Consider the following 27,057-nt stretch of genomic DNA (forward strand, 5'->3'; position numbering starts at 1 on the left):
AATAATTATCTCAAATCACTAAAATTTAAAGAAGGAAATAATTATGTTACTCGAAATCTACGTTTTATAAAATAAATGTAATCGATTCTATCGAGTAACAACAAAACGTAAGTTTGACATTCTTTGGTTGCGTTCACAAAAATTAATATAATTTTAAATGTTTACATTTTAGAATATGTTAAATTGTTTGATTTAGTTAATCGAATACATTGGTATTTGTTAAATCTATACTTCAATGTATTTGGGTAAATATAATATTTATATTTACTACGAACTATCAAATGACACAATGTTTTCTTTGCCTTATGTTATTTTTTTGAATATACCGACAATAAAAACATTTGAACGCTCCTCTTTGCGGCGAATTGACAGGTCAGCTTCAAGCCACTTTTTAGCTTCTCGAGTAGAGTATTTAGTTTTATTTTGTGTTATCATTTAATTTGATTATTAAAATGTATATGTTTATAGACGCAATAGAGCTATTAGATGAATTATAAGTGCACTTGCAGTGTTACATAAACTAGCGCTCGGTGGTTCCGATGCATACAACTACATAATACGTCAGTGAATAAATGGTGGCTAGATAATGGATGTGGATGCGCCGAACATATTGAAGCGGTGCAGCAGCGCACCGTTGATCAATGAGGTGGCGTCTACGGCTGCGACTTCGCCCACGACGACGACAACGCCTAGGTAAAGCTTCGCCTTGTATAGCACTATGTGGCGAGCCACTGCCTATTTTTGACAGCTGCTGAGGTCGGCCGTGGGTGCCGCGCCGTATCGAGCGCTAACACGGGCGCGGCGGTGACTGCATCGTGTTGTTTTGATAATTTAGCAAACAGTCATCAGTTTGCAGTATCATATTGCAGCAACATGCATGTGGATTGTAGCTAGTTGGCTGTCATTGGCAGGGGCACTTATTATTTAGAGGTGAGTGCATTGCTTCACTATCTTACAACTCGTTTCATACAGTATTTAGTAGCTAAGCTTGCCTTGCTCAAGCTGTAATAGTTGTAATCATTACCAACATGCTGTTTTGAGTAGAAGAAGTATTAAATAGTAAAGTAGCAAGTATCCATACCTATTTTAAAAGTCATTTTGATGCCATATTGAAGTGTTATTCTTATCACACACTCCTTTCTTTTCTCTTATCTTGTAACTTATGTATCTTTAAAATACCATAAATGTTTTTCCTAGGAAAAGAAGGGCAAAGCTATCTTTGCCAAATGAAACAAGTCAGGTCATTGTGTCATGTAATATGAACTAGGTAGCTGCTATGATAAGTGTGTTTTTAACAACAACACTGACCTTAGCTTTGAGAGTGAAAGTGGTGGAAAGTGATATGATATCAGCTAGATTTACTTTACTAAGAATTTACAAATGTGAGTGCACAGGAAACATCCCACTTTGTCGATTGCTATAAAGCTGCTTTGTCAGTTTATTCATATAAAGATACAAGTAAATCTCACCTTAATGGTAACCAAAAAAGTGGGATGTTTTACTAAACACACTCACAAATAATAATGTTTGATTTATTGGGTACTATGGAACACATTAGTTATTGTTTAACAGATTGAATAAATATACAATATAATTACTCAGCTTTCAAACAAAAAAAACGAAATCCAAATCAGTTCATCCATTCGGGAGCTATGATGCTGCAGAGAGACACACAGGCAGACACACACAGACAGACATGTCAAACTTATAACACCCCGTCGGTTTTGTGTGGGGGGTTATAGATGAGCCTTAAGTCTGATTCACCATTATATCAGAGAACCATGTTTGTTTTGTGGTCCCTTGGTATAGTAACACTAATAAATTTGTAAGTGTGACAGGGGGCCATCACAGATATTAATTATGAGTAACTTGCCCAATAACATATACTCGTTTTAAACTGGAAAGACACATGTTTTTTCTGTGGCAGCAAACTTTGTTATTGTTTTTATTTGAATTAATGCAGTCGCCTACAATAAATTTGCTACAAATCAAGGGCTGTAAAAATTTTATGCAATGTATTTGTACAATTTTAATTTTATATCAATTAAACAAATTTCAAATTGTCATATATGTGTAATGTTGTGGGTAGTCTCTTTTACTTTCTATGATAAAAAGTAACTGAAGGTACTTCACATAGGGCCTGGCCACATGGGCGCGTTGCGGCGACGCACCGCAAAAATTCTGCGTTGCGTTGCCGCGCCGCCAGTTTTTGCGGCAGGAAATCTGCGGCGCGGCACCGCGACGCAAGAACTCGCGGTGCGTCGACGCACCGCAAAAACTCGCGGCGCGGCACCGCAACGCAGAACTTTTGCGGCGCGTCGCCGCGCCGCCAAAACTGGCGGTGCGTCGCCACGCCTCGATAACTATACACAGTGCAGAACTTCACGATCAGTCTTTATCCAGACATGGATCCCATTACGCGCATTCTGCTCTTGCTCGTATTACGGAGGCGCTTAAAAAAAAGGAGACGAAAAGAAGATGCTGGGTCAACCCATATACTTGTATATAAAATGAATAATGACGGAACTCATTTTGAAAGGAAATATGCGGCATTAAAAAGACAAGTGAAGTGAAGTTCAAAGAATATTTCAGAATGACAATAGCAAGTTTCGAAGAACTGGTCTTTAAAATCTCACCTCGAATAAAAAAACATTATATATTTAGAAAACCTGTCGGACCTCTGGAGATGCTGAGATTAACTAAATATGCCGAATACCGAATATTTACCGAATATTCGGCCCATCTCTAATGTGGACAAAGGACGAAAGGACAGCCTTATAGACAGCAGGCAGGCAATTATGGTCGCGCGATAAATGATTAAAATATTAGGCCGTCCCTATCGCACTATTTGTAAGTGCGATAGGGACTAGGGACGGCCCGATGTTTTATCATTTATCGCGCGACCATGATTGCCCTGCAACTTCTTATTGCTATCGGTGTCGAGTGCTTATCCAAGTTAGGTATCTATTTTAAATATGACGGTGTAATTGTGTGCAGTACAGTACCTACAAAAAAAATGGTACAGAAATTAAAAATAATTACAGTACGCTGAACCAAAATAATATATTACTTACAATACTATATATCATATCATTTTCCTCAGAGCATTTTTCCTGTCTTTGTGTATACTACCTACGGTTGGCAACCCTACGGCCGTTTTCACATTACCGATCCGATATCGGATATAGGAAGGATGTAAAATGTAAGATTTATGCGCTTCCAGGTTTTTATTTATGTATTTAATAGATCATTATTACTAAAAAACGATATAAAACGCAAAAATTGCGGATTTAATGCAGATGGCACTCTCCTAGAACAGTTTTTGTCCGAGGCACCACCGAACTGCCGATATCGGCAGGACGCTTCCGACATTTTTGGCATGCCGGACCCCCCGCCAGCTGTCGGCCGATAATATTTGTGTGTGTGCGTATATAATGTAGGTGTAAGTTTTTTTATCTTTTAGTAGATATAGTTAAATGTAAAATTATAAATATTTATTTTACTTGCCGGTCTTGAGTATTTTTATGCTCGTTATTTTAATTTTACAATAAAATATTTGAAATATAGTGCTTATAATTATTAAATATAAAACTTTTTAAAATTATTTTTTGATACAAAATCATACTTCATTGATTTGGAACAATGCGTTTTATCGGACCGACATCCGACACTATCGGAAGCGTTTATCGGATGTAGGATGTCGGTCCGACACCCGATTTCGGATCGGATAATGTGAAAACGGCCTACACCGCTCAATGTGGCATTTGCACGATACAGCAACGTGCCGCGGCGGCCGGCCGTGTCGCAGTTGTTAGCTAAGCTACCCTTGTGTGCGTGCGTGATGACACGATTCGCTGGTTGTTCTTTTAGGTATTTAAGTATTGGGTTGGTAAGAAAGTAATGAGCGAATCATAACCAATATTGTAATTTTTATTTAATTTATTATTTTAATCATTTATCAAAAATATAACGGCCTTCGTTATCTACTACTTGTCTCCATCGTTCTGGTAAAGAATGAATAGCATCGGCGAAGAAGTTCTTAGGTTTAGATTCAAAAAACTCAGCTATGTACTGTCGTAGATGGGCTTGACCATCGAACTTTTTTTCATTCAAGGCATTGCTTAGCGATCTGAACAATGCGTAATCCGTAGGTGCCAAGTCTGGAGAGTACGGTGGATGAGGTATCACTTTCCAACCTAGCTCCAATAGCTTTAGCCGAGTCACTTTTGCAATGTGTGGGCGAGCATTGTCGTGTAAGAAAAAACTTTAGCATGCTGTGGACGATTCTGACAGATTTTTTGGTTTAAATTTTCAAGCTGATTACAGTATACTGATGCGGTAACAGTCATTCCACTTGGTAGGAGTTCCCAGTGAATAATACCATGAATATCCCACCAAACGGACAGCATAACTTTTTTCGGGTGAGGCTCTGTTTTTGGTGCCTCTATTCCTTTTTCGTTTGGAGCTAGCCACTGACGTTTGCGTGTGTGATTTATATATAAGACCCATTTTTCATCTCCAGTGATAAGATGGTCCAACCAGTTGAATGTGCGGCGAAAAGACAGAAGTTGTATGCAGATATCGACACGGCGGTTTAGTTGATCTCTATCAAGTTCGTGCGGTATCCAAACACTGTATTTGTAGTTTTTTCCCAACTCGTGTAAATGTGTTTCTATGGTGACATGAGAGCAGCCTAACTCGGTAGCAAGAGTACGACTCGTTAGCCTCGGATCTCCTTCAATTAAGGTTTTTAATTTGGCTACATCAATCTTCACCGGTCGACCAGACTTAGGTTGATCTGATAATGAAAAGTCGCCACTACGAAACCGCTGGAATCATCGTTTCGCCGTGGCCTCAGACACAACTTCAGGAGCAACACGCTGACATATATTACGCACTGCTTCGGCGGCTGAATGGCCAGACTGAAATTCATATAGTAAGCAATGCCTTACATGCACTTTTAATTCGTCCATTTTCTTCCTTATATTAGCTCGGCGACAGCTAGTGAATGACTGACGAGAAACTGTGCGACTCGCCCTTTATATACTTTCGACCATAGAAGATTCTAGAACTCTCTCAAAAATTTTATGTGGAATTCAATCGATCGCTCATTACTTTCTTACCAACCCAATACTTTTAGGTGTTTAAGTACTTTTAGGTATTTAAGACGCTACAGGAGCGAAAATGGAAAGGAAAGGGAGCCCTTTCAATTTGGGAATTTTAGTTAAATATACTAGTGTTATTAACTAGATTTATCGAAAAAAATTGTCCATTCAGAACAACTCAGTTAGAAGATATTGCGAAAAAATTCTTTAAAATCGAGGTTCCGCTCTCGACTGTTTCCTCCTTCAAAACTTAATGAATCGTAAGTGCGTTTTCACATTATCCGATCCGATATCGGATGTAGGACCGATATCCCATACCTACATTACAGGCGCCATCTTGTATTTTTTCCATTGAAATCCTTATGACATCCGATATCGGATCGGATAATGTGAAAACGGCCTAACGGAATTTAATTACTAACAAAAATAATTGATTAGTCTATAATTTGGATGTTTAGATTATTGCAATACATTAAGACGCTACGGGAGCGAAAATGCTAAAATGGAAAGGACTCCCCCTTTCAATTTGGGAATTTTAGTTAAATATACTAGTTTTATTAACTAGATTTATCGAAAAAAAAATCCATTAAGAACAACTCAGTTAAAAGATATTGCGAAAAAATCTTTGAAATCGAGGTTCCGCTCTCTTTTCCTCCTTCAAAACTTATTTAAACGGAACGAAATTTGAGAATCTGAATAATTTAAAATGAAATAATCTGTGTCGGACCGTTTAGATTTTTTGGACAATTGTTACCGATCTTGAGTATCCCTTTTTCGAGCCATATTGAAAAATGCCGTTTTTAGAAATTTTTGATTGGAGCATTTTTTAAAATAAGAATAGCAAAAAATATCAAAACGGTCCGACTCAGAAAAAAAAATAATAATCTGTGTCGAAAAAATCATTGCTCTATCTTCAAAAACCAAGGAGGAAATAGTCGAGAGCGTTTGTATGGAGAACTGACCTGTATCGTATCGTCTTAAGAAATCTGATTTCAAAGGTTTAGGTAGGAAATCTAATCATCAATATTATTGCAATGTAAAATTATTTTTTCTTTTTTCTCCGTGTTTTCTAACGCGCTTATTTTTAGGAAGTGGTTTTTTTTCATGGTTTGTTTAAGGTACACACCGACATGTTGTAAACATTTTTTAGTTTTTCGTAAGTTAGTCGTTAACGGTGGTCTACAGCTAAAATTGATCTACGACAGAAATGATCTGTACATATTAAAGTAAGTAGGGAAGAAAACCGCCATGCTGAAGTGTATTTGTGCATGCCACGTCTGGTCTGTCGCATGCATGGTGAGACGACTTGGACGCCTTTATGAGTGACTGCATGGCCGGAAAAATAACACCAGAGGAAGTTGAGGAAATCAAGGGGAGAGGCCTTTGCCCAGCAGTAGGGCACTATAACGGGCTAATTAAAAAAATCTGTACCAGTTTAATTTTAATCTATTTTTAAGAAAATTTCCTACTAAAATGTAGATTCTAGCGAAAAAACGTACCTAGGTTTTTCCAGTTGAACATTATTTTTAGCTGCAAGCCACTATTTACGATTTAATCGATTGAAATAAAACTTGCCTACTAAATTATCCATTTGCATATTGATCGTAGTGAAAACACGTACGAAAACGACGTACGTTTTCTGTTTTACTTTTTAAAGGCACAGGTCACACGTTTTTCATCAAATTTAAATATATCGTACCGTTTTAGTTTTTTGGCTAATTGTTACCAATCTTGAGTATCACTTTTTTTGCGCCATAATGAAAAAGGCAGTTTTTGGAAATTTTTGATTGACTCGAGCGTCTTTAAAAATAAAAATATCAAAACAGATGGAACAACACAGATAAGATTAATAATTAATAACAATCTGACTGGGAACAAATCAAATTATTTTATTGAATATTTTTTTGATTTGTTATTTAATAACCTATCAATAAAATTAAAATTTTGAAAAAACTCCCGACCGCGACATAGTGGACAGATTTTCATGAAACATGGCTAAGAACACTCCCGACTAACTCAGCTTTGAGACAAAAAAACTAAATTTAAATCGGTTCATCCGTTCGGGAACTACGATGCCACAGACACACACACACAGACAGACAAACAAATAGACAGACAGACACGTCAAACTTATAACACCCCTTCGTTTTTGCGTCGGGGGTTAAAAATAGTCTTTCGCTATATCGTAATGCTGCAAATGGATTCATATAGGAGGTGCAAGCACTAATTGTTGCCTTGGGCCTTGTCGCTTTTTCTTTCGTGTATGATGTCTATTTCAATTTATAGAATAATCTGTGTTGAAAAAATCAGTCTACCTTCAAAAACCAGGGAGCAAATAGTCGAGAGCGTTGGTATGGAAATTGAACCGTCCTGTATCGTCTTAAAAATATAATCGATTGTCGATTTAGCCCCGCTCCCCAGCTGCCAGCTTGCGGACCTGAGGTTGACTATGATAAGAGAAGCATCTTAGCAGGTTGCCTGCTCCAAAATCCTGCCAGATTTACGTCCATAGTCCATAATAGTGCGTAATTTTATTTTCACGAATTTATCGGATTCGGTTCGGACGTAGTTCGAAAGCGCTCTATTTTTAATGTAGGTACCTACCTATCGTCATATTCAGATAGAACGAATATTTTCTTTACCTATGTATTTACAAATTGTCAAATCTTTTGGGAATTACATAAAAGTCATAAAATTATTTATTTAATTAAATTTTGAAAAAACCCCCGACCCCGACATAGTGGACCGATTTTCATGAAACATTGCTAAGAACACTCCCGACTAACTCAGCTTTCAGACAAAAAAAATCAATCTAAATCGGTTCATCCGTTTGGGAGCTACGATGCCACAGACAGACACACACACACACAGACAGACAGACAGACAGACAAACAGACAGACAGACAGACAGACAGACAGACAGACAGACAGACAGACACGTCAAACTTATAACACCCCTTCGTTTTTTGCGTCGGGGGTTAAAAATATTATTTAAATCTACCCATCGATGTACCCATTGCGGAAATATAAATTAGAGAGGCACTCCATTGTCAATAAACCCTTAATTGCATGATTTTACTTTTTTTAACAATTTACAGATATATGACACCATGGGCATATATACCATGCTGAGCACTGGAAAAATAATGAAAAAAATCTATCACCATTTTTTTAATATGAAACAACGTAACTAAAAAAAAGATGATTTTTAATAGCATTATTGAAAAATTCGAATATTGCTTAGTATTTTATCGTGAAAAACTGTACTAAATCTACTATTGATTCAATTTTCGTGATGCTTGGAAAAAAATCCATCACCAAGTAAAGAAGGGTTAAATATAAACGACACGAAGTTTAATTCGAACACAACAGTTCACAATTGCGAGCGGCGGCAACGGCAACGCACCGCCAGTTTTGGCGGCGCGGCGACGCGTCGCAAAAATTCTGCGTTGCGGTGCCGCGCCGCGAGTTCCTGCGGTGCGTCGACGCACCGCGAGTTCTTGCGTCGCGGTGCCGCGCCGCAGATTTCCTGCCGCAAAAACTGGCGGCGCGGCAACGCAACGCAGAATTTTTGCGGTGCGTCGCCGCAACGCGCCCATGTGGCCAGGCCCTTATATTCCTATGTAAGTCGTGTCGATATGTGCTCCCTAGCATATTAAATGTTATTTACAATTTACCAGTGTTTTATTGGACATAATAGTGGCGACGTACGTAAAGTGAATGTGATGTTATCAAGATGTCAAAACAATCAGTGAAATTTCATGAGTTTAACCCTAAAACAGACTGTTGGGAAAATTACCTGGATAGGTTAAACTATTGTTTTGAAGCCAATGGTGTTGAGACGGACAGTGCAAAAAAGGCCAATTTCTTTACAGTTTGTGGCTCACAAGTGTTTGAAACATGTTTGGCGTTAATAACTCCCAAAAAATCAAGTGATGTGACATTCAGTGACATTGTGACTATACTAACTAATCATTACAGTCCGAAGCCTAATGAAATATCAATGTCATATAAGTTTTACAAGCGAGACCAAAAACAAGGCGAAAAAGCGTCGGAATATATTACGGCTTTGAGGAAGATTGGTTCGTTTTGTAATTTCACTGACTTGGAACGGATGTTACGCGACCGTCTCGTGTGTGGTATGAACGATCATAAATTGCAATATGAACTATTAAAAAAGAATAATCTAAATTACAAAGACGTGGTTGATGCGATACTTTCATCCGAGAGTGCGGAGAAAGATGTTCGTATGATCGTGACAGGTAGCTCCGTTGCCGAAGATTCCACATCAGCGAGCGTGACGCCTGGCGCCAGCGACTCGGCGGCGGCGTCCACTGCGCCGGAGCCCATGGACGTCAACGCGGTACATTCCAAGCGCATTTCCGGCGGTACAAGCACCAGGTTGTGCTACAGATGTGGAGATAATCACGGAGGACAATGTCGTTTTGCTAATGCAATCTGCCGTTATTGCAAAAAGAAGGGACATCTGGAAAAAATATGTCTCGCTAAGAAAAAAGGTGGTAACAGGACAGTTAACTATACACACACGGAAGAAAATTCAGATGAGTACATCGGAGGTATCTACAATGTGGACTTGGCTGCAGACAATCGCGTACCGCCGTTCGACGTGGTGGTGACGCTGAACGGCGTGCAGCAACACATGCAAGTGGACTCGGGCGCGGCCTACTCGCTGCTGAACGTGCGCACGTGGCGCGCGCTGGCGCGGCCGCCGCTGGGGGCGCCGCCGATGGCGCTGCGCACCTGGACGCGAGCGCCCCTCGACCTGCTCGGACAGGCTACTCTTCGTGTGCAGTATAAGAACATTGATCGTGACTTAAGTATTTTTGTCGCTAAGGGTAACGGTCCTAACCTTATAGGCCGTGATTGGTTTGCACCGCTTAACTTTTCACTAAAACTTGACAATGTATTAAACGTAGACATCGATCATAATACAGATTCGATCAATGCGAGACATAGTGAAGTTTTTAAAGACGGATTAGGCACTTACCGAGGGCAACCGATGACCATTCACGTGAAACCGGGCGCGACGCCTAAATACATTAAAGCGAGACCGGTACCATACGCTATCAAAGATAGAGTTGAGAAAGAAATTGATAGATTGGTTCAGGAAGAGGTACTTCGCCCGGTATCTTTTTCTGAGTGGGCGACACCAGTCGTACCCATTATAAAAAAGTCTGGGGACATTCGATTGTGCGGGGACTATCGCAGCACGGTAAATCAAGCTACAGAATCGGATACCTATCCGATGCCGACCGCTAATGAAGTTTTTGCCACCATCGCAGGAGGCAAGTACTTTTCAACACTAGACTTGAATCGGGCATACACACAGGTAACTGTGGACGACGCGACGGCTAAATTACTTACTCTGAATACATGCAAAGGTTTGTACTCGGTTCATCGCCTAGCATTTGGAGTCAAGGCGAGCCCGGGTATTTTTCAGCGTTTAATGACGTCATTGTTAGCTGGAATCCAGGGGGTGGCTGTCCTCATAGACGACATCATCATAGCCGGTCGCACCCTCTCCGAAATGTGGCAACGTCTGGATGAGGTGCTCGCTCGTATTGGTAAAGCTGGACTTCGGCTGAACCGCAACAAATGTAAGTTAGCCAGACAAAAGGTTGAATTCCTCGGATACGTCATTGATGCTCAAGGTATCCACCCGGCGCCAAGTAAAGTGGAAGCTATTGTGAACACACCAGAACCGCAAAATGTACATGAACTACAAGCTTTTCTTGGCCTTTACAATTTTTACGAGAGGTTTATACCACATAAAGCGACGACGCTTGAGCCTCTTCATCGGTTGCTAGACAAAACTCAAGCGTGGAAATGGACAGATACCGAACAAGCGGCATTCGATAAAGCAAAAAATCTTCTGACATTTGATATGACTCTAGTTCATTATGATTTGCACAGACGCTTATTATATTGACATGTGACAGCTCGGAATATGGCGTGGGCGCAGTACTAGCGCATGTGATGGACGACGGTCAGGAGCGCCCTATAGCCATGAGCTCGCGGACGCTACATATTCACGAAAGGCGTTATTCTCAACTCGACAAAGAGGCGGCAGCGATCATGTTTGGCATTCAGAAGTTCCACAATTATTTGATTGGTCGTTCTTTTACAATTGTGACAGATCACAAGCCGTTGCTTGGCATTTTTGATCCGAAAAAGCCAATGCCGGGTATGATATCACCGCGACTAACGAGAATAGCCCTTGCTTTGACCGCACACAGTTATGAAATAATTTACAAGCCAGGGCCCCAGATCGGACACGCTGATGGACTAAGTAGATGGCCACAGCCGGTGCCTGACGAAACAGAACAACATCTCAGCGAGATTTTACTTATAGCAGACACACCGGTGACTTTCCTTTTGATGCTGATCAGATAGCGAAGGAAACAAAAAAAGATACTACGTTGGCAGCAGTCATGAATTACATATACCGAGGCTGGCCTGCTAAAATAACCAACAACGAGTTACGGCCGTATTGGCTTCATCGTACGGAATTATAGTGTTGAGTTCCTCACTCGTGAGGCACCTCATTTGTACCACTCATATTGTTAATTTGTCGCAGTACTTCACACGGCAAAAATGTATTGCATCACACTTCAACTCACCGCACCTCATTTTACTCGCTTGTGACAGTCGCAACACAAACACCTCACGCCTCACAAAGCATTCACGTACTTCAAATGTCACAAAAACGTCAAAACTCATCATCCACACGCGCGCCTCGCGGCCCTCAAATACTCGCTCGCAACACAAACACCTCATTCCTCACAGATCATGCACATACTTCAAATGTCACAAAACGTCAAAAACTCATCATCCACTCGCGCGCCTCGCGGCAGACGCGGCCCTCAAACTCCGTCGCGAGAGTCGACACCTCAAATGAAGTGATCAACCACACGTTCAGTTATCGAACTACAGACCTTATGGCCGGGACAAAAGGTCCACCGATAAAATAAAATGTATCGTTTGACTCGTTTGTACCGGAAATCGCTTTGTACCGGAAAGACAGAAGAGGCACTGTGACAACAACACTTCAAAAATCCTTTCAAAGTGAAACAGATAGTTACGTTTACCATAAGAGGGAGTGAGACAGACACACGCGGGCTCCAAATTTGCCTCACCAAAAATACGTTACACATGACTCGAAAGAAAACAATCTTATGCGCCGCAAGTTTTCATACATTTTACGCCTTTTTGATCCCAGGATAGTTAACTTGCTCGCAAAAATCGCGCGAAAAATCAGACGATTTCGCGTGAACCACATCTTTTGTCTCTGTCGCATTTGTGAAGTCATGAATAAATGCAGCTGAGATGCAAAATGTTGTTTTTCGCGGCAGGTCTTCATTTTTGAATTTTTTGATAGCTATTATTGTGCTAACACATTGACCAGTATAACGTGATCTACCGCAGCAATAGAGTTTGTATGGCTATTGTTATGTGTAATCAGGGAGCTCTCTTAGACTGGACGTTGAAATGGTAACTCAAGTGTTTTGAATATTCGGAATACCAAGCATACCAACACAGAGGACCAACCACTGAGAAGATGCGTTTACGAAGCTTGCTTAAAAACAATTACAAGATTACTGACCGAAATATAATATAAATTATGTGAAGCATGGTAGTTTAATTAAGTATTTAATCAGTAATAGAAAGAATAATTCATTTCTTAATTCAATAGAATGATAAATAAATCCGACACGAAACGTAATTCACAGGCGGTTGACGTTGACAGTAATGACAGTTTACAGAAGAAAAGTTAGTTTGTACGTACTTAGTTGCATTAGCAATATTTGCATAAAGTTTAGTTTTGTCCTACAGTGATAATACTAATAAATGAGCCAAAATGTAATAATGGTGACAACTTTTACACAATCAAATATACCTGTGATTCTGCCTTAGTGTCATTTGTGTGCAAAAAAATAGTGAAACTGAACTGAAAAGACTTACCGGCGTCGCGAATGTTGATGGTGTTTTTAATTACTATCATATTGCTTTTAAAACACATGGAGTGGTAGGTTTGTTATTTTTATGTAAAAGTGGTACTAATTATAAAACAATACGAACTTTAGTTTGTTTTAAAACATGCAGTTTTATGGTAACTATGCTAATCAAAGTATGTTATTATTAAGCTGTTAATAATATGAAACCACTGTAATTTGTAGCAGTAATTTAAATGGAACAAACTGTAAATAATATTATTCAATGGCAAAATTAGACCCAGTTCCATAAAAACATCAAATTAAGTTGTTATGCAGGCCTCTATGACAGTCCTTGAAATATTTTTTAATTTTATCTATTTTCTCTTGTTAAATGTTCAAGTACTCATTATGACTAATGAGATTTAGTATGTATAAAGGATATTTACCTAGTACACAACTACACATACTAGTTTTTGTTGCCGATGGATTTTGTCAAACAGCCGATGCTAGAAATTATATATATATACAGATCAGTACCTCACCTCATTTGAAGTAAGACATTGTAACACCTCATTTTTGGAAATGAGGTACTCATACAAACTCATTTGAAATTGATGTCCTACCCATCACTACGGAATTATCTCTACAGGAGGACTGTATACTACTAGGCTGTCGAGTGGTGATTCCTCCGTCATTGCGTAAAGCAACACTACAAGTACTTCATAGTACTCACAATGGCATCGTGCAAACAAAAGCTCTGGCAAGGAGTTATGTTTGGTGGCCGCAACTCAATGAAGAAATTGAAAAGCTTATTGGAAACTGTTCCATATGCTTGGAACATCGGCACATGCCACCTAAAACCAGTCACGAATGGGTTACGCCTACAAGGCCGTGGTCTAGAATACACGTGGACTTTGCGGGCCCCTTCCAAGGAAAAGTTTTTCTGATAGTGGTGGACTCTTATTCTAGATGGCCTGAAGTGTTCATAGTCCCCAACACAAGCTCGGCTACAGTCATAAAACACTTGCGTGGGTTGTTCGCAACTCATGGTTTATGTGAAACTATTGTGTCCGACAACGGCACAGCGTTTACATCGGTGGAAATGGAGCAATTTCTTCACGCTAATAACATAAAACATGCTAAGACTGCGCCTTATCATCCTGCCACAAATGGTTTAGCAGAGAGGATGGTTCAGACGGTAAAAAACAAATTGAGGAAAATGAACAACTTACCGTGGGACGTGTTGATAACTAACATGCTCCTATGTTTGAGATCCACTCCTTGCTCGGCAACAAACAAAAGCCCTGCTGAACTACTGATGAACAGGAGATTACGTACATTGTTGGACGTGATTCACCCCAATAACATAGCTAATAATAAAGTAGAACAACAAATTGATCGAAATGCACACGTGAAACGAAGGAGACTAATATCGGCCAAAACGTTATGTACAGAAATTATGGAAAAGGCGCTAAATGGTTACCAGGAAGAGTAGTTAGTAAAGGTGGACCATCGAGCTACCAAGTTGAAGCTACGGATGGTTCATTAGTTAATAGACACATTGATCAACTGATTAAAACTACAGTACAAGACTCTAGTGTAACTGACAGAGCTTTACCAGAAGAAGAAATAATAAGGGAGAAGGTACACCATATGAAGATTATGAGGACAAAGGTATCGATAAGGAGGATTTAAGTGATTCTAATAATCAGGATGAGACAATTATTGAAATACCCAGCTCTGATCAATGGGCTGCTATGCTGGGAATACCGCCAGTGGAAACAAGCCAATCTGTAGGGAAAGTCAATAAGAAAGCTAGATCACATTCTAAGGCTCCTTACGATAGACCAGGGAAAAGTAACAACTAATCAAAAACAATGATCGGTTTAATATAGTGTTACCGGAGATCGAGAAAAATGATTAATTTAATATAGTGTGAAGTTTGATTGTCTATTTAGGTCAAATCTATTTTTGTTATTTTGTTACTTACTTGTACACTTACTTAGGGGGGTACAGCGCCGGCCCGTGCCGCCGATCAGGGTAGAGCGAGTTTGAGTTTCGGCGCCCTTGACAAGAATTTTCACTACGCAGGAAAAAGGCGCGAGCGTAGCGAGCGCGAAATTTTTTTCATACTAAGTAATGCCGTAAATTTTTTTCATACTAAGTAATCATCATACAGAGTACGAAAGGGACAAAGGGTTGAACTTTCTCAGTCGAACCCTAGTATAGTTACGTGGGGCTGAACGTGGATATCATGTACCTACATAAAATAACAAACAAAATGGAGTACTATTATAGTGGCCAAGTCAGGAAAGCAGACTCGAAATGAAAACGCGACCGAAGAATTTTTCCTAAGTAACTAAAAGAGAACTGATATAAGTAGTGAGCGCGAGCGAAGCGAGCGCGATTTTTTTTCCTATTGACGCAATTTATTAAGACTCAACCCGCTAGCGGGGAATCTGCGAACTTTGAAGCTTTAATCTCCTGCAGAGCTGCGTCTTTGGCATATTTTGGGGTATTTTGACTTCACAGGGCGCCTATGTTCCCGACTTTTAGGCCTAGTATTTTTTTATAATACTAATACTATTATTTTTGTAATACTAAGAGTTAATTAAGAGATTAACTGCGGACTCTATCGTCACCGTCGGGATGCCCATTTCGGTATTTTGCCACTAAGTGCCCTTCGGGATCTTAGTGCTTTGAAGTTCGCTCATCTTCTCCTGTGACACACAAAGTTGCGCCTCTCTGAGACGTTTCGCGCCTTTGGCTTTATGAGGAACTCCGCTTTGGACTAACGGATAGACTCATATGTTTGCATTTGGATAGCGACGTAACTTTGTCGTTCGGCCACACAACAATGTGGTTCGTCAAGGGAGAATCCTCCAATTACGGCGCACTAGCAACAGCACCCTGAGTGTTGGTATATGTTGGCAATGTGGTGCAACTTTCCACTTAATCTGAATTACAAATCTAGATTTTCAATAGCTGGATTCATTCCCGACTCTTCTCGCTATTTTGTGATATGTGCGCGCCCACGCAACGTATATTTTTTTTGTATGGATTTTTCCACATTCTCGATTTTGGCGCCCCCTTACCATGTGGCGCCTAGAGCGGCCGCTCCACTCGCTCTACCCTTAATCCGGCCCTGGGGGGAGATATGTCATATATGTGTAATGTTGTGGGTAGTCTCTTTTACTTTCTATGATAAAAAGTAACTGAAGGTACTTCACTTATATTCCTATGTAAGTCGTGTCGATATGTGCTCCCTAGCATATTAAATGTTATTTACAATTTACCAGTGTTTTATTGGACATAATACAAATTAATGTGAAAGATCCATAGACAACCTGCCACTTGAAGGGACAAGAGCACTTCACTTATTTAAATAATATCTTGGTTCTGTTTTATTATTCACATCTTTAGATAAAAAAATACTTATAAACACAAAAAAAAACTTTATTTCTGGCCGGGATTCGAAACCCTGACACCTGCAATGGGCTTGCAAACATTAGACCAACCTCTTACGACTGAGCTACGCCCAGCCGATGCGTGGTGGGCGAAATTAATGACCATATTTTGCGTTCGCGTTTTCCGGGATCGAAGGCTAAGCTAGATCCATTTTTCGCCCCCGAAAACAGCCACATAACAAATTTCAGCGAAATCGTTCGAGTGGTTTCCGAGATAAATATACAAGAATTGCTCGTTTAAAGGTATAAGATATGGATGTACTCACGTTAATACATATATAGCATTTGGCAACATGTTTCGACTCATATGGAGACCTCTCATCAGGCATGAGTGCTCACGACACTCGGTGCATTATATGACTTGACACGTGGTGCGAAACACGATATATTAACGTGAGTACATCCATATATTTAAAGAATACCTATGCCTCACGAAAGTTTAATTTAACATCTATAGCACACAGTACCGTCTAGTCACATATTCTGAGTTTCATATTATTGTGTGACTGTATTGCTTTGGAGACCTAGACTGGGAAGCCAGGTTCAGGTTCCAGGTGGCGGGAAACCACGAGCCAGATGGTCGGACGACATCGAAAAGACGGCAGGGCCGACCTGGCACAGAACCGCCGCATATAGAACGGAATGGAAATCCATGAAAGAGGCATATGTTCAGCAGTGGACTCAAATATGCTGAGAAGAAAAAGAAGTGTGAGTGTGACTGTACAATGTACGAGTGCCTTCAGCACTGTATAATTAAATTCAATTCATGAATTCAACATCATTTATTTCACATAGGCTTACAGTGTAATACAACCAAAACGCTTATATGGTAACACACATATTATGTGTTCCGTTCTACGTCGGAGATCTTGACGAGAGAGTGCAACGCCTTAGTTGACCGATAGATGCCGCTGGCGTCTATAATGAAGGAACACATTAAACACTTAACCCATTGTGTCTCAGGTACTTAATGCCTATAAAGAATTTCCTTCCAATTACGCTCATTATTTTAATGAAGCTATTACAAAAACACCTGATATAATGGAAGTTATCTCCACGACAACAGATTACAATGGCATTTGCCTCATTTTGTCTCGAGTGACAGGCCTGCCAACACAAGATATTGATATCTTATTTGCAATGCTATCTAATGCCACTGAAACTGTGATAAGTTATGCAAAGGCTGAACAAAAGATTATAATTATGCTTTGTTCAAAACCATTTTGAAGCAATTTACACATTCCACAGATTCAATTGTATGATGTTAAATGCAAACCTTCTCATCCTTGTTCCATCCCACTTTAGAGGGGTCGGTTCTCCTAATTATTTTGCGCCACGAGATTCTGTCGAGGGTTGTTGGGCCGGGTAAATTATTTTAGTTAGTTGGGCCATGCTGGTCCATCATATTGGCGAACGGCATCCCCTGTGCCTCTAGTTTTTCTGGGGGATTTAAACCATTTTTTTAACCACTAAAGTAAAAATTGTAAAAAACTATCAACTTTGTCAACGAAAGCTCGCTTGAAACTCGGAAAATAATAATAACCAGGAATTACCTTATTTTGTGTAACAATATTTTATCATACTTTTCCTCTCTGGGTTTTTACTCACGCAGATTTCCATAGATGACAAAGTCTAACATGACAAATTATGTTTTGCGAATTTGACTAATTTTAAATATGACTTAAGGAAAGCGAGTATGTGTTGAAAACTGTATTTTATTTTTAGAGGTATAGTTCGATCAGACATATCTGAGTGGCCGGGGCGCGCAAAATAATATGAACATGCCTTATCGCCTCTAAAATAGCCGCGTGTTCAGATATTTGTGAGCGCGTTATTTCTCGTTCTGCGGGTAAGTGAAGGATCTGTTAAGTAACTTATAAATAATCTGTGCCCAAGTAGGCCGGATATCAGAATTGTGACGTAAGTGCGTTTTCGGCACTAGGTACTTAATAATTATCACTCATGTGTCTTATTAAAGACTTCCAACTACACCTACACATAAATATTTACTTAATGATCTGGCTTACTTAATATGGTGTTTTAGCCCTCAGTGGCGAAACACATCATCAGTAGGCTTAGCATAGGGATATATCTTAGCCCGCGAGATAGACTGACTATCCGTCCCTCTCTACTCAATAAGGTTAGAAAAAGAAGAGTAGATACTTCATCTTGCGGGTTCCAGTTCAAGTTCCTTGTTGACTCGCTCGCTCGTTTTGACTTTAAAATAGGATGTCGTGGGTTCGAATCTTGGTTTGTAACAACTTTTCCGCATTAGATATCCTTGCTGAGACTGGCTTCCTTTTTTCTCAACCCTCGTCAGTGCAATTATATACACTTGGCATCACGCCACGCACAAGACCTTCTCCTAACCAAAACGTCGGAAGGTTTCTAACAATAACATGGCTGATAAGTCGTTTCGTATCTAGGCTGCTAGTGGATAAAACTCGCGGTCTTATGGCGATGTCGTAAAGTCTATAATGGTTCGTTTATTTGTGTTGATCATGTCGACACGTCTTGGTACTTTATCTGAATGGATATAAAATATATATAATGGGACGTAATGCAGTTTAATATTCTCTTCAAGAAGCGTATTTTCTGTTACTTGAGACTTTGCCCTGGCGGACTTTAGTCAATAGCGTTTTAGCACAGAAAAAAAAACAAGTATTAACAACTATACCTACTATTCTTTTATACTTAGTAAAAACATAAAATCTCTTTCTTGCGAGCTGGAAGTGTTTTTTTTTTACAAAAACGTTATCAAACAAGCGTGTTACGTATACTACAGTACGTATCATGTTAGAAACCCCTAGTAGCAATGGCTGTGTAGGGTCTAGACGTAAAAATATTGGCTGTTCGAAATGCGCAGTGGTAAGAATATATTCGCGAGAGTTCAGAGATACAGGGTGTCCACTACTAAACCCAAAAAAAATTCCCTGACTTTTCCCTGACTTTCCATGACCATTTAAGAAAATTTCCCTGACCAAATTTTCATTCTATGATGACATTTTTACCACTTTTTCTTAGTGTCGCTAAAAATGGAAAAAGAGCAGTTTTTTTTTCTGGAATATGTTTGTCTTCTAAAGTACGAAAATCAAAATTTGCAAGGCAGTCCATACTTTAAAACCTACAGTTTTTTTTATGTCAACATTAAACTTTAATTTCTGGTTTTATAAAACTAACATTAATAACGAAATCTGTAGTTGGTAGTTATCGCCATTTACCTTTGGCTACGTACGATACGGCCCGTGCACTGTATCAGGGTAGGGCGAGTGAGTTTCGGTGCCTTTGGACATCATACGTTAGAAAAAAAATTCGCGAGCGTAGCGAGCGCGAAAATTTTTCTCCTTTTATCCGTCCCTGGGGCTGATAGTAGTTAATTATTAAGTACATAACATAGCAAACAAAATGGAGTACCTAGGTACTATTAGGGCAGAGTCAGGAAAGCAGGCTTGAAATGAAAACGAGATTTCGAGCGTAGTAAGTGCGAAACATTGACTAAAAAAGTAAACGCGAGCGAAGCGAGCGCGAAATTTTTTCTCTGTTGTCAGCATCGGGATGCCCATTTATGTGTTTTGCTACTTTGCTACTTGCCTTTAGGTTTCCAAGTGCTTTGAAGTTCTCTCATCGTCACGCTTATTATCCTCCTATGCTCCTTTGACTGATACAAAATTGCGTCTGTAATACGTTTTGCACCATTGGCTTTATGAGGAACCCTGCTTTGGATTGTCGGATAGATACTTAGAATTTGGACAGCAACGTAACTTTGTCTTTGTCGTTCGGCCTCGCAACATGGTTCGTCAGGGGCTAGAATCCCCCTTTCACGTCGCCCTAGTAAGAGCAACTACCATATGAATGTTGTACATAGTGACATTGTGGTGCAACTTTCCAGTCAATAATATTTATTGGACAAAAATAACACTTAATATTTTACAACCGAGTATCCGCCCGCACTTTCCAGTTAATCCGAATCACAATAACTGAATTTATTCCCGACCCCCACGCTATTTTGGAATATGTGGGTGGGGCATGCATTGTAAAAAAAAAAAATCTGGATTTTTCCACGTTTACGATTTTGGACTGGATAAATTAAGGTCAGCTAGAGCATGAAGATATCCCACATTAGCAATCACTGCGATCGAGGCCAAGTACTATATTTGTCAAAAAAAGTCTAGAGACAATTTTAAGTTGCCTTAAAATCACTACCAGGAATCCAACTTTGCTGTCACGGATGTGGCCAACCCAAGAAATCATATAATTTTTTCAATACTTTTTGATTTTTTTTCTTGGAGCCAAATTTTTCCCTGACCTCCAAATTATTTCCCTGACTTTCCCTGACTTTCCATGACCACTATGAGCTTCCCTGACTTTTCCCTGACTTTCCCTGACTTTCCAGAAAGTGGACACCCTGGAGATACGAAACGTCCACCAGCACGGGTAGCATGGTCGCGCGATAGACGATAAAATACCAGGCCGTCCCTATCGCACTATTAGTAAGTGTGATAGGGTCGGCCAGATGTTTTATCATTTATCGCGCGACCATACTTGCCTGCCAGATATCATTTGAATATTTTTGACCCTCAGAAAATTTGATTTATAATTTCAGATAACTAAATGTGTTCCATACCTACTCGGTAGGGTGCCGCCAGATCGCCACATTCATGCTAAACATACCTATTATAAAAGGATTCAATGTTTTGACAAGAGAGAAATGCAGGCACCTCACAAACATGGATTATTTTCTTCAGCTGTCAAACTAGAACTTTTCCTCACAGTTTACACATTCAGCCGGGTCCACACAGACCGAGACAACTCGCGAGACAATTTCCTCGCGCGGCAAACGTGCTATATACCTAAACGTGTACGTGCCTCGCACTGTGTGGACTCGGCTATTTCCTAATGAGTCTTTTGTACTAATAGGGGAGAGTCAATGTACTTACTACAAAATGTTTATATTTTCAGGAGTACGTCGATCTTCAGCAGTTTCAGCATGTTCTCCAACAACAACCTGAACCTGCGTACGCGACGGCACAGTGGCAGCTTCAGCCCTTTAGCCACACCACATAGCCCTAATGTAAGTAACTTACCTACCTATAGATGGTCAACCAAATCTTGGCACTAAAAAATTGCGCGAAATTAAAATTATCTATGGAAATTAAACCTTCGCCCCTACATTTTCAATCAATTTTTAAGTGTTATGGCTCATCGATGATTCCGCCAACGTCAAGGGTTAGGAAGGCACGCGTTTTATGAAGACAATTGGCTGGTGAGCCCTACATTTTTGACCGTCTATATTCATAAAACTTGTTTAAATCCGCCTATTTCTAACAAAACTGAAAGTCTGAGGACGAATTAGGTAAGGATAAAGGTCATGTTAATTTAAGGTCAATCAAAGGGTAGATAAGGAGGTAGGGCTTGATTGTTAGGCGTTTCAGAATAACACAACTGGTTTGTTACTTGTGGGGTTTGTGGGAACCAGATTTTATAGTACTCGATATGGATGAAAGTTTTTAACTCACGTGCGCTTATAAAATTCGGATGTACTGACTGAATAGACCGGTTAATAAATAGATTTGTTGGGCATTACTAATTCGGCCAATATTATTTATGAACGTAGTCTCAATATTGACCCAAATTGCTAGTTTCGGAAACAAGTGTCGTAGCGCAAAACTGCCTGATGGGCTGACCTATTGACCTCAATATAACACATGCCTTCTTGGATTTTAGTTTGTTAATATGTATGTACTATGAAAATGTATGCGGGTATGATAAATGACGAAGTACAAATGTATTTCAATAACGTTTAAAGTTGCATATTTTTTGATTGCATAATGAAATAATATTCGCATTAGTCAGAGTAATTACAATATTGCCTTATAAATACTAACCCTGTAAGACAAAGACAGTACATACCTACCTATTGCGCAATAAGAGCTAGTAGTTAGTTATACTTGATTGCGAATTTGTCAAAATTTAAGTTCACATTTAGCAGAAACATCAATGTCACGTAGCAGAAGACTCTGGAAATTCTCATACAAAAAATTTTGCGAACGCAAAATTCTGTAACGGACGGTTTAGTGCATCCGTCCCTAATTAGGTTAATAGTTATTTGTTATACAAGAGTGCAAAGTTGTATTTTAACGCCGAGTGTGGAATTGAAAAACGAGCAAGCGAAAGGATTCTATAGTTGAACCACGAGCGAAGCGAGTGGTTCGAGAATAGAATCCTGAGCTTGCGAGTTTTTCAACACACGAGAAGTAAAATATATTTGCACTCGTGTGTAACACAAAACTTTTCCCCTCACTATAGCGAGGAAACTACAACGCAAAAAATGCGTTTATCACAGCTTCCAGTTGTTCCACAGGTGGTAAATCATCTTTGTTACTAATTAGACTCACATACTTTTATCAATTTTAAAGCAATTAATTTGACTTTATTCAAGGTCAAACTATTTTACTCACTAGTGGATAAAATGCGTTTTTACCCGCTGGTATTAAAGGAGAAAACACGTGTTTCCGAGCTAGTGAGGGGAAAAAAATAATTAAAGTGTGTGTGTTTTTATACGCGGCCAAGAAGTTATATACCTACCCATTCATTAACTAGCGTGTTATTTCAGAATTGCTGGGGTCCCCGCGCGCCGCGCGTCAACCAACTGCGCTTGGAAGAATGTGCAGACGTCAGCAACACGCGGGAGGTGGCTCACGAGAGAGAGGTTCACTCCGCCATGCAACTCGGACAGTCCTGTGAAGACTTAACGTTGCCCGGGTTGTCAAACTCACCTACTAGGGTCACGAGGTAAGATAGTTGAGGATGACAGTAGGTTAGTTTAGGAACACAGTTACACTGAGAGAAATTTGCATTGTGAATTTAACAAGTTCGACTTACTCGCGAGACTCAAGCCGTCGGGCTGTCTACCAACTTCAACTCCAACTTACCCACTAGTTCTAGCCAGTCCTTCCATCAGCTCAAGAATACGAAAGCTACCTAGAGCCCAGAAGAGATTCCTTTTAAACTAATAGGCCCCGTCTCTGCCCTGGCTAGTCTGTGGTCACGAATGAGCACTTTTAAAATAAATAATAACAATGTAATTTCCCCAGGTTACCGCAAGTGGTATCGCCGTCGCCGACGCGCAAGTACATGACGCGTCGGAGTCTGTCGCCCATCGCCATCCGCGCGTCCAGCTTCAGCCCCGTGACGCTGCGCAAGCGCCGCGGCGACGAGCCCGACTCCCCCCTCCCCAAGCGCATGTGCGACCGCCTCACCCCCTCCACGCCGGGCACCCCGGGGACTCCCGGCACCCCGGGCACCCCCGGCACGCCCGACTCCGACTCCCTGGAGTGCACGTTCCGCCCGGTGTCGCCGCGCGTCGCCATGAGCGAGAACCATAAGAGTGAGAACACTAGCTAATAGATTGTGGGGGCCCGATGTACGGAATGCGAGACTTGACCGGCGCGTTTCCAGAATTTGTGATTAGGAATACTTTCAAAATTGAATTATTGTATCGCATTCTATACGATTACCTACTTCTAAAGTTGAGTTTGAGTGTAAAATAACTGGATATATTATAGTGCAAAAAGATTTTCCTTCGAATTTTTACGGAAACGTACGAGCGTGTCATGCTATTTGACTCAGTACGAGACGTACCTACTGACGCTGTCTGAACTGGCATGACAAATAAGAACTTTTCCGTAAAAATAAGGAAAAACTTTTCGCACTTTATCTTCTGTATTTTGTGAGCGAATCTAGCACTAGGTACTATTTATGCGAATGAAATTCTAATGGAGACATGCCGGATTTTATGCATCATATTCAATGCAAACGTACCCAACCGATCAATCATTACAAAACACGTATCAATTATTAATTTTACCATAACAACTTTGCTTTAAAATACCGTTTCATAAATTTTGAATCACCTCATTAGTGGTCGAATTGGTTCGCGTATGTATGAATATTTTGCATAAATATGTCGTCAAATTTCGTCAACAGGCGGTGGTAGTGTAAGGTGTAATATTGTATAGGGTTCTACGCGTTATCCAATATTCGTAGGCTAGACGGATCCTAAATAATAGGTACTACGTTGTTGTGGGGGGTTAGGGGCCATCCATAAAAAAAAATCTACCAGAATTATTTTAAACAATCGTTTGTATAGATGCGCCCGTTCACAACTTCTAAAGTTTGAATTATTAAGGGCCAATTTTTATTATGATACCGATTGTTTTTATTACAGTATGGCTTGGAGCTAAATTTTGTGTGGAATCCTGGTATTCTTTTTCGATATTCGTAAATTACAAATAAATAAATGTGGCTATCGGTGCAAGTGATAATGTATGATTTCACTATAATTATTATTCACTAAGTAGTAGTAGTAGTAATACACTTTATTGTACAAAGATAAGAACACACACAGTAAAGAAAAAAAGAACACACACATCATTTGTACAAAGGCGAACTTATCCCATTAAGGGATTTCTTCCAGTTAACCTAAGTAAAAGTCTGAATGTCTCAGCCCCCACGACAGCGCAGTCTCTCAACAATTATCTAGGAAATGTAAACGTAGCTTTTAGGAAACGGGAGCCCTAAATAGCCAAAGCATCCAAAACTTTATTGTAAATAGTTAGTCGCGTTGCTATATTGAACGCTCTGTATATAATTTATTGTAAGTCTTAGCTGTTATGTTGAAGTATTTCGAAGGTAGGTTGGTTCGAATAGTTTTTGTTGTCCATACAGGGATCAGGAAAATTGAATGTCGGTTTCAGCAGGATTTAAAAAGGCAGATAATAAGTAATTTTGATCTTCCAAATCTAAATGGGTTTTAAGTGTAAGGCCTGAGTAGGGTTGCAAAAAAACGGTTTTTTTTCTGGCTTGAAAAAAAAACATGAAAAGAAACCGTGAAAAAAACAGTTTTTTTTTCTGGAGTATGTTTTTTTTCTAAAGTACGAAATCTGAAAATTTTGCAAAGCAGTTAATACTTTTATACGGTATTTTAGACTTAATGTTAACTATTAAACGAATTTAATCAAATAACTTTAATTTCTGGTCTTATAAAAGTAACATTTACGAAATCTGTAGTTGGTAGTTATCACTATTTACTGTTGGCAACACCACCGCCTCTCTACGCTGCACGCAGCATTGCAGCGCTGCATGCAAGCAGCATATTGTTATTGAAACACGTTACAAGTCACGAAAAACCGTTATTGTCGAATTATTTGTTCATCTGAAAAAAAACCATATTTAGAAAAAAAACCATGGTGCTCGGTTTTTTTTCATGTTTTTTTTTTCATAATTCTGAAAAAAAAAAAACATTTGGTTTTTTTTCTATTTGCAACCCTAGGCCTGAGTGCACGCGCTTATTGGGCGTGCAGCGGGGGGCGTGCGGCGTGCATGTCAAACAGTTGAAGATCATACAAGTGTCCTGACTGTCCTGAGTCCACGCTGCTTAGATTGTTTGTCACTTTCCGACGTATTGGTGTGATAGAAAGGGACAAACGAACTTTATCGGCTTGATAACTTTAGTGTACGTTTATGAATAAGGGGGTAAGGCATTTTTAGATCTGCTGAAACGTCATTCTTAGTTTTAAACCCAATTTCTCACCGGTAGCGTTTAGTACCTTAGTTCAGCGTCTTGTGTTCTCACATGAAACCATATCTTATAGTAATTTGTATTATAACCATAGAATAGTAACGAATTGAATAGCCATTTTGCACCAGAGACTCTATTCTCAAACTAGTCTAGTACTCTTGATCGCGGCATAGACGCGAGCGGTATGCGGTGATGTAATACAAAACAGTTTTATTAGATATAGATTCTAATAAAACTGTTTTGTATTACACATTATATTATTACATTTGTATTGTGTCGCTCGTAGTGGAGGAAATGTATAGGAATGGAATGAATGGATCCGTTTCGAACCGTGGCATCCACCTTGTGCGACCAGTCCGTAGCCTTATTTCCGTACAAATCTACAAATGTAGAGGAATACATGATTAATTGATTATGGTTTGTTATTTTCAGACTGACTCACCTCTGAAATAGTTAATAAGAATTTAAAAAAAAAATTGGTTTTTAATTTTTAAATGATTATATGAATGGAACTGATTGGGTAGAAGATTGACCACAATATTTTTATTTTACTTTATTATCACTTGAATTTTAATGTATGAAGATTACAAGATCATTTCTGAGTGCGTTTAGTAAAACGTCCCACTTTTGTCCACTGTCGATTGCTATAAAGGCGCTTTGTCAGTTTATTCATATAAAGATACAAGCAAATCTCGTCTTATGATAAGCGACAAAGTGAGATGTTTTACTAAACACACTCACATTTATTCGTCTCTTACGAATTAGTATATGGCTTGAGAATAGGGTCCAAACTACTTGTATTTCGTAGAAGGTGCATTTAAGTACTAGTGGAACTTATCGAACGATCTATATAGCGTTATAAAATTACAAATCTCATTATAATATTGACATGTACCAGATTGAAATACGATTCAAATTGATTAAACCAATTTATGAAACTGTAATTAATA

The 27,057-nt window shown here is 39.5% G+C and overlaps 1 protein-coding gene across 3 annotated transcripts; it reads left to right on the forward strand.

The window, feature by feature from the left end:
• The first annotated feature begins 353 nt into the window (after nt 1–353).
• On the forward strand, nt 354–25,015 carry LOC125227371. 3 transcript variants are annotated; one of them, XM_048131674.1, is made up of 5 exons: nt 354–372; nt 510–693; nt 21,487–21,598; nt 23,141–23,319; nt 23,622–25,015. In XM_048131674.1, exons 2-5 carry the CDS (start codon nt 587–589, stop codon nt 23,929–23,931), a joined length of 708 nt encoding a protein of 235 aa, XP_047987631.1. In that variant the 5' UTR covers nt 354–372; nt 510–586; the 3' UTR covers nt 23,932–25,015. The 3 variants fall into 3 exon arrangements, with proteins under 3 accessions (XP_047987631.1, XP_047987632.1, XP_047987633.1); XM_048131675.1 differs by lacking the exons at nt 354–372; nt 510–693 and adding an exon at nt 736–930; XM_048131676.1 differs by lacking the exons at nt 354–372; nt 510–693 and adding an exon at nt 17,208–17,235.
• Nucleotides 25,016–27,057: the final 2,042 nt, after the last annotated feature.

The sequence above is a fragment of the Leguminivora glycinivorella genome, chromosome 6 (assembly GCF_023078275.1).
Source record: "Leguminivora glycinivorella isolate SPB_JAAS2020 chromosome 6, LegGlyc_1.1, whole genome shotgun sequence".
Classification (NCBI taxonomy): domain Eukaryota; kingdom Metazoa; phylum Arthropoda; class Insecta; order Lepidoptera; family Tortricidae; genus Leguminivora; species Leguminivora glycinivorella.

Coding starts and splice junctions, on each gene's coding strand:
- LOC125227371 (XM_048131674.1), top strand. CDS start 587: ATGGATGTGGATGCGCCGAACATATTGAAGCGGTGCAGCAGCGCACCG. Junction 694..21,486: donor ACGACGACGACAACGCCTAG/GTAAAGCTTCGC, acceptor TTATATTTTCAG/GAGTACGTCGATCTTCAGCA. Junction 23,320..23,621: donor TCACCTACTAGGGTCACGAG/GTAAGATAGTTG, acceptor TAATTTCCCCAG/GTTACCGCAAGTGGTATCGC.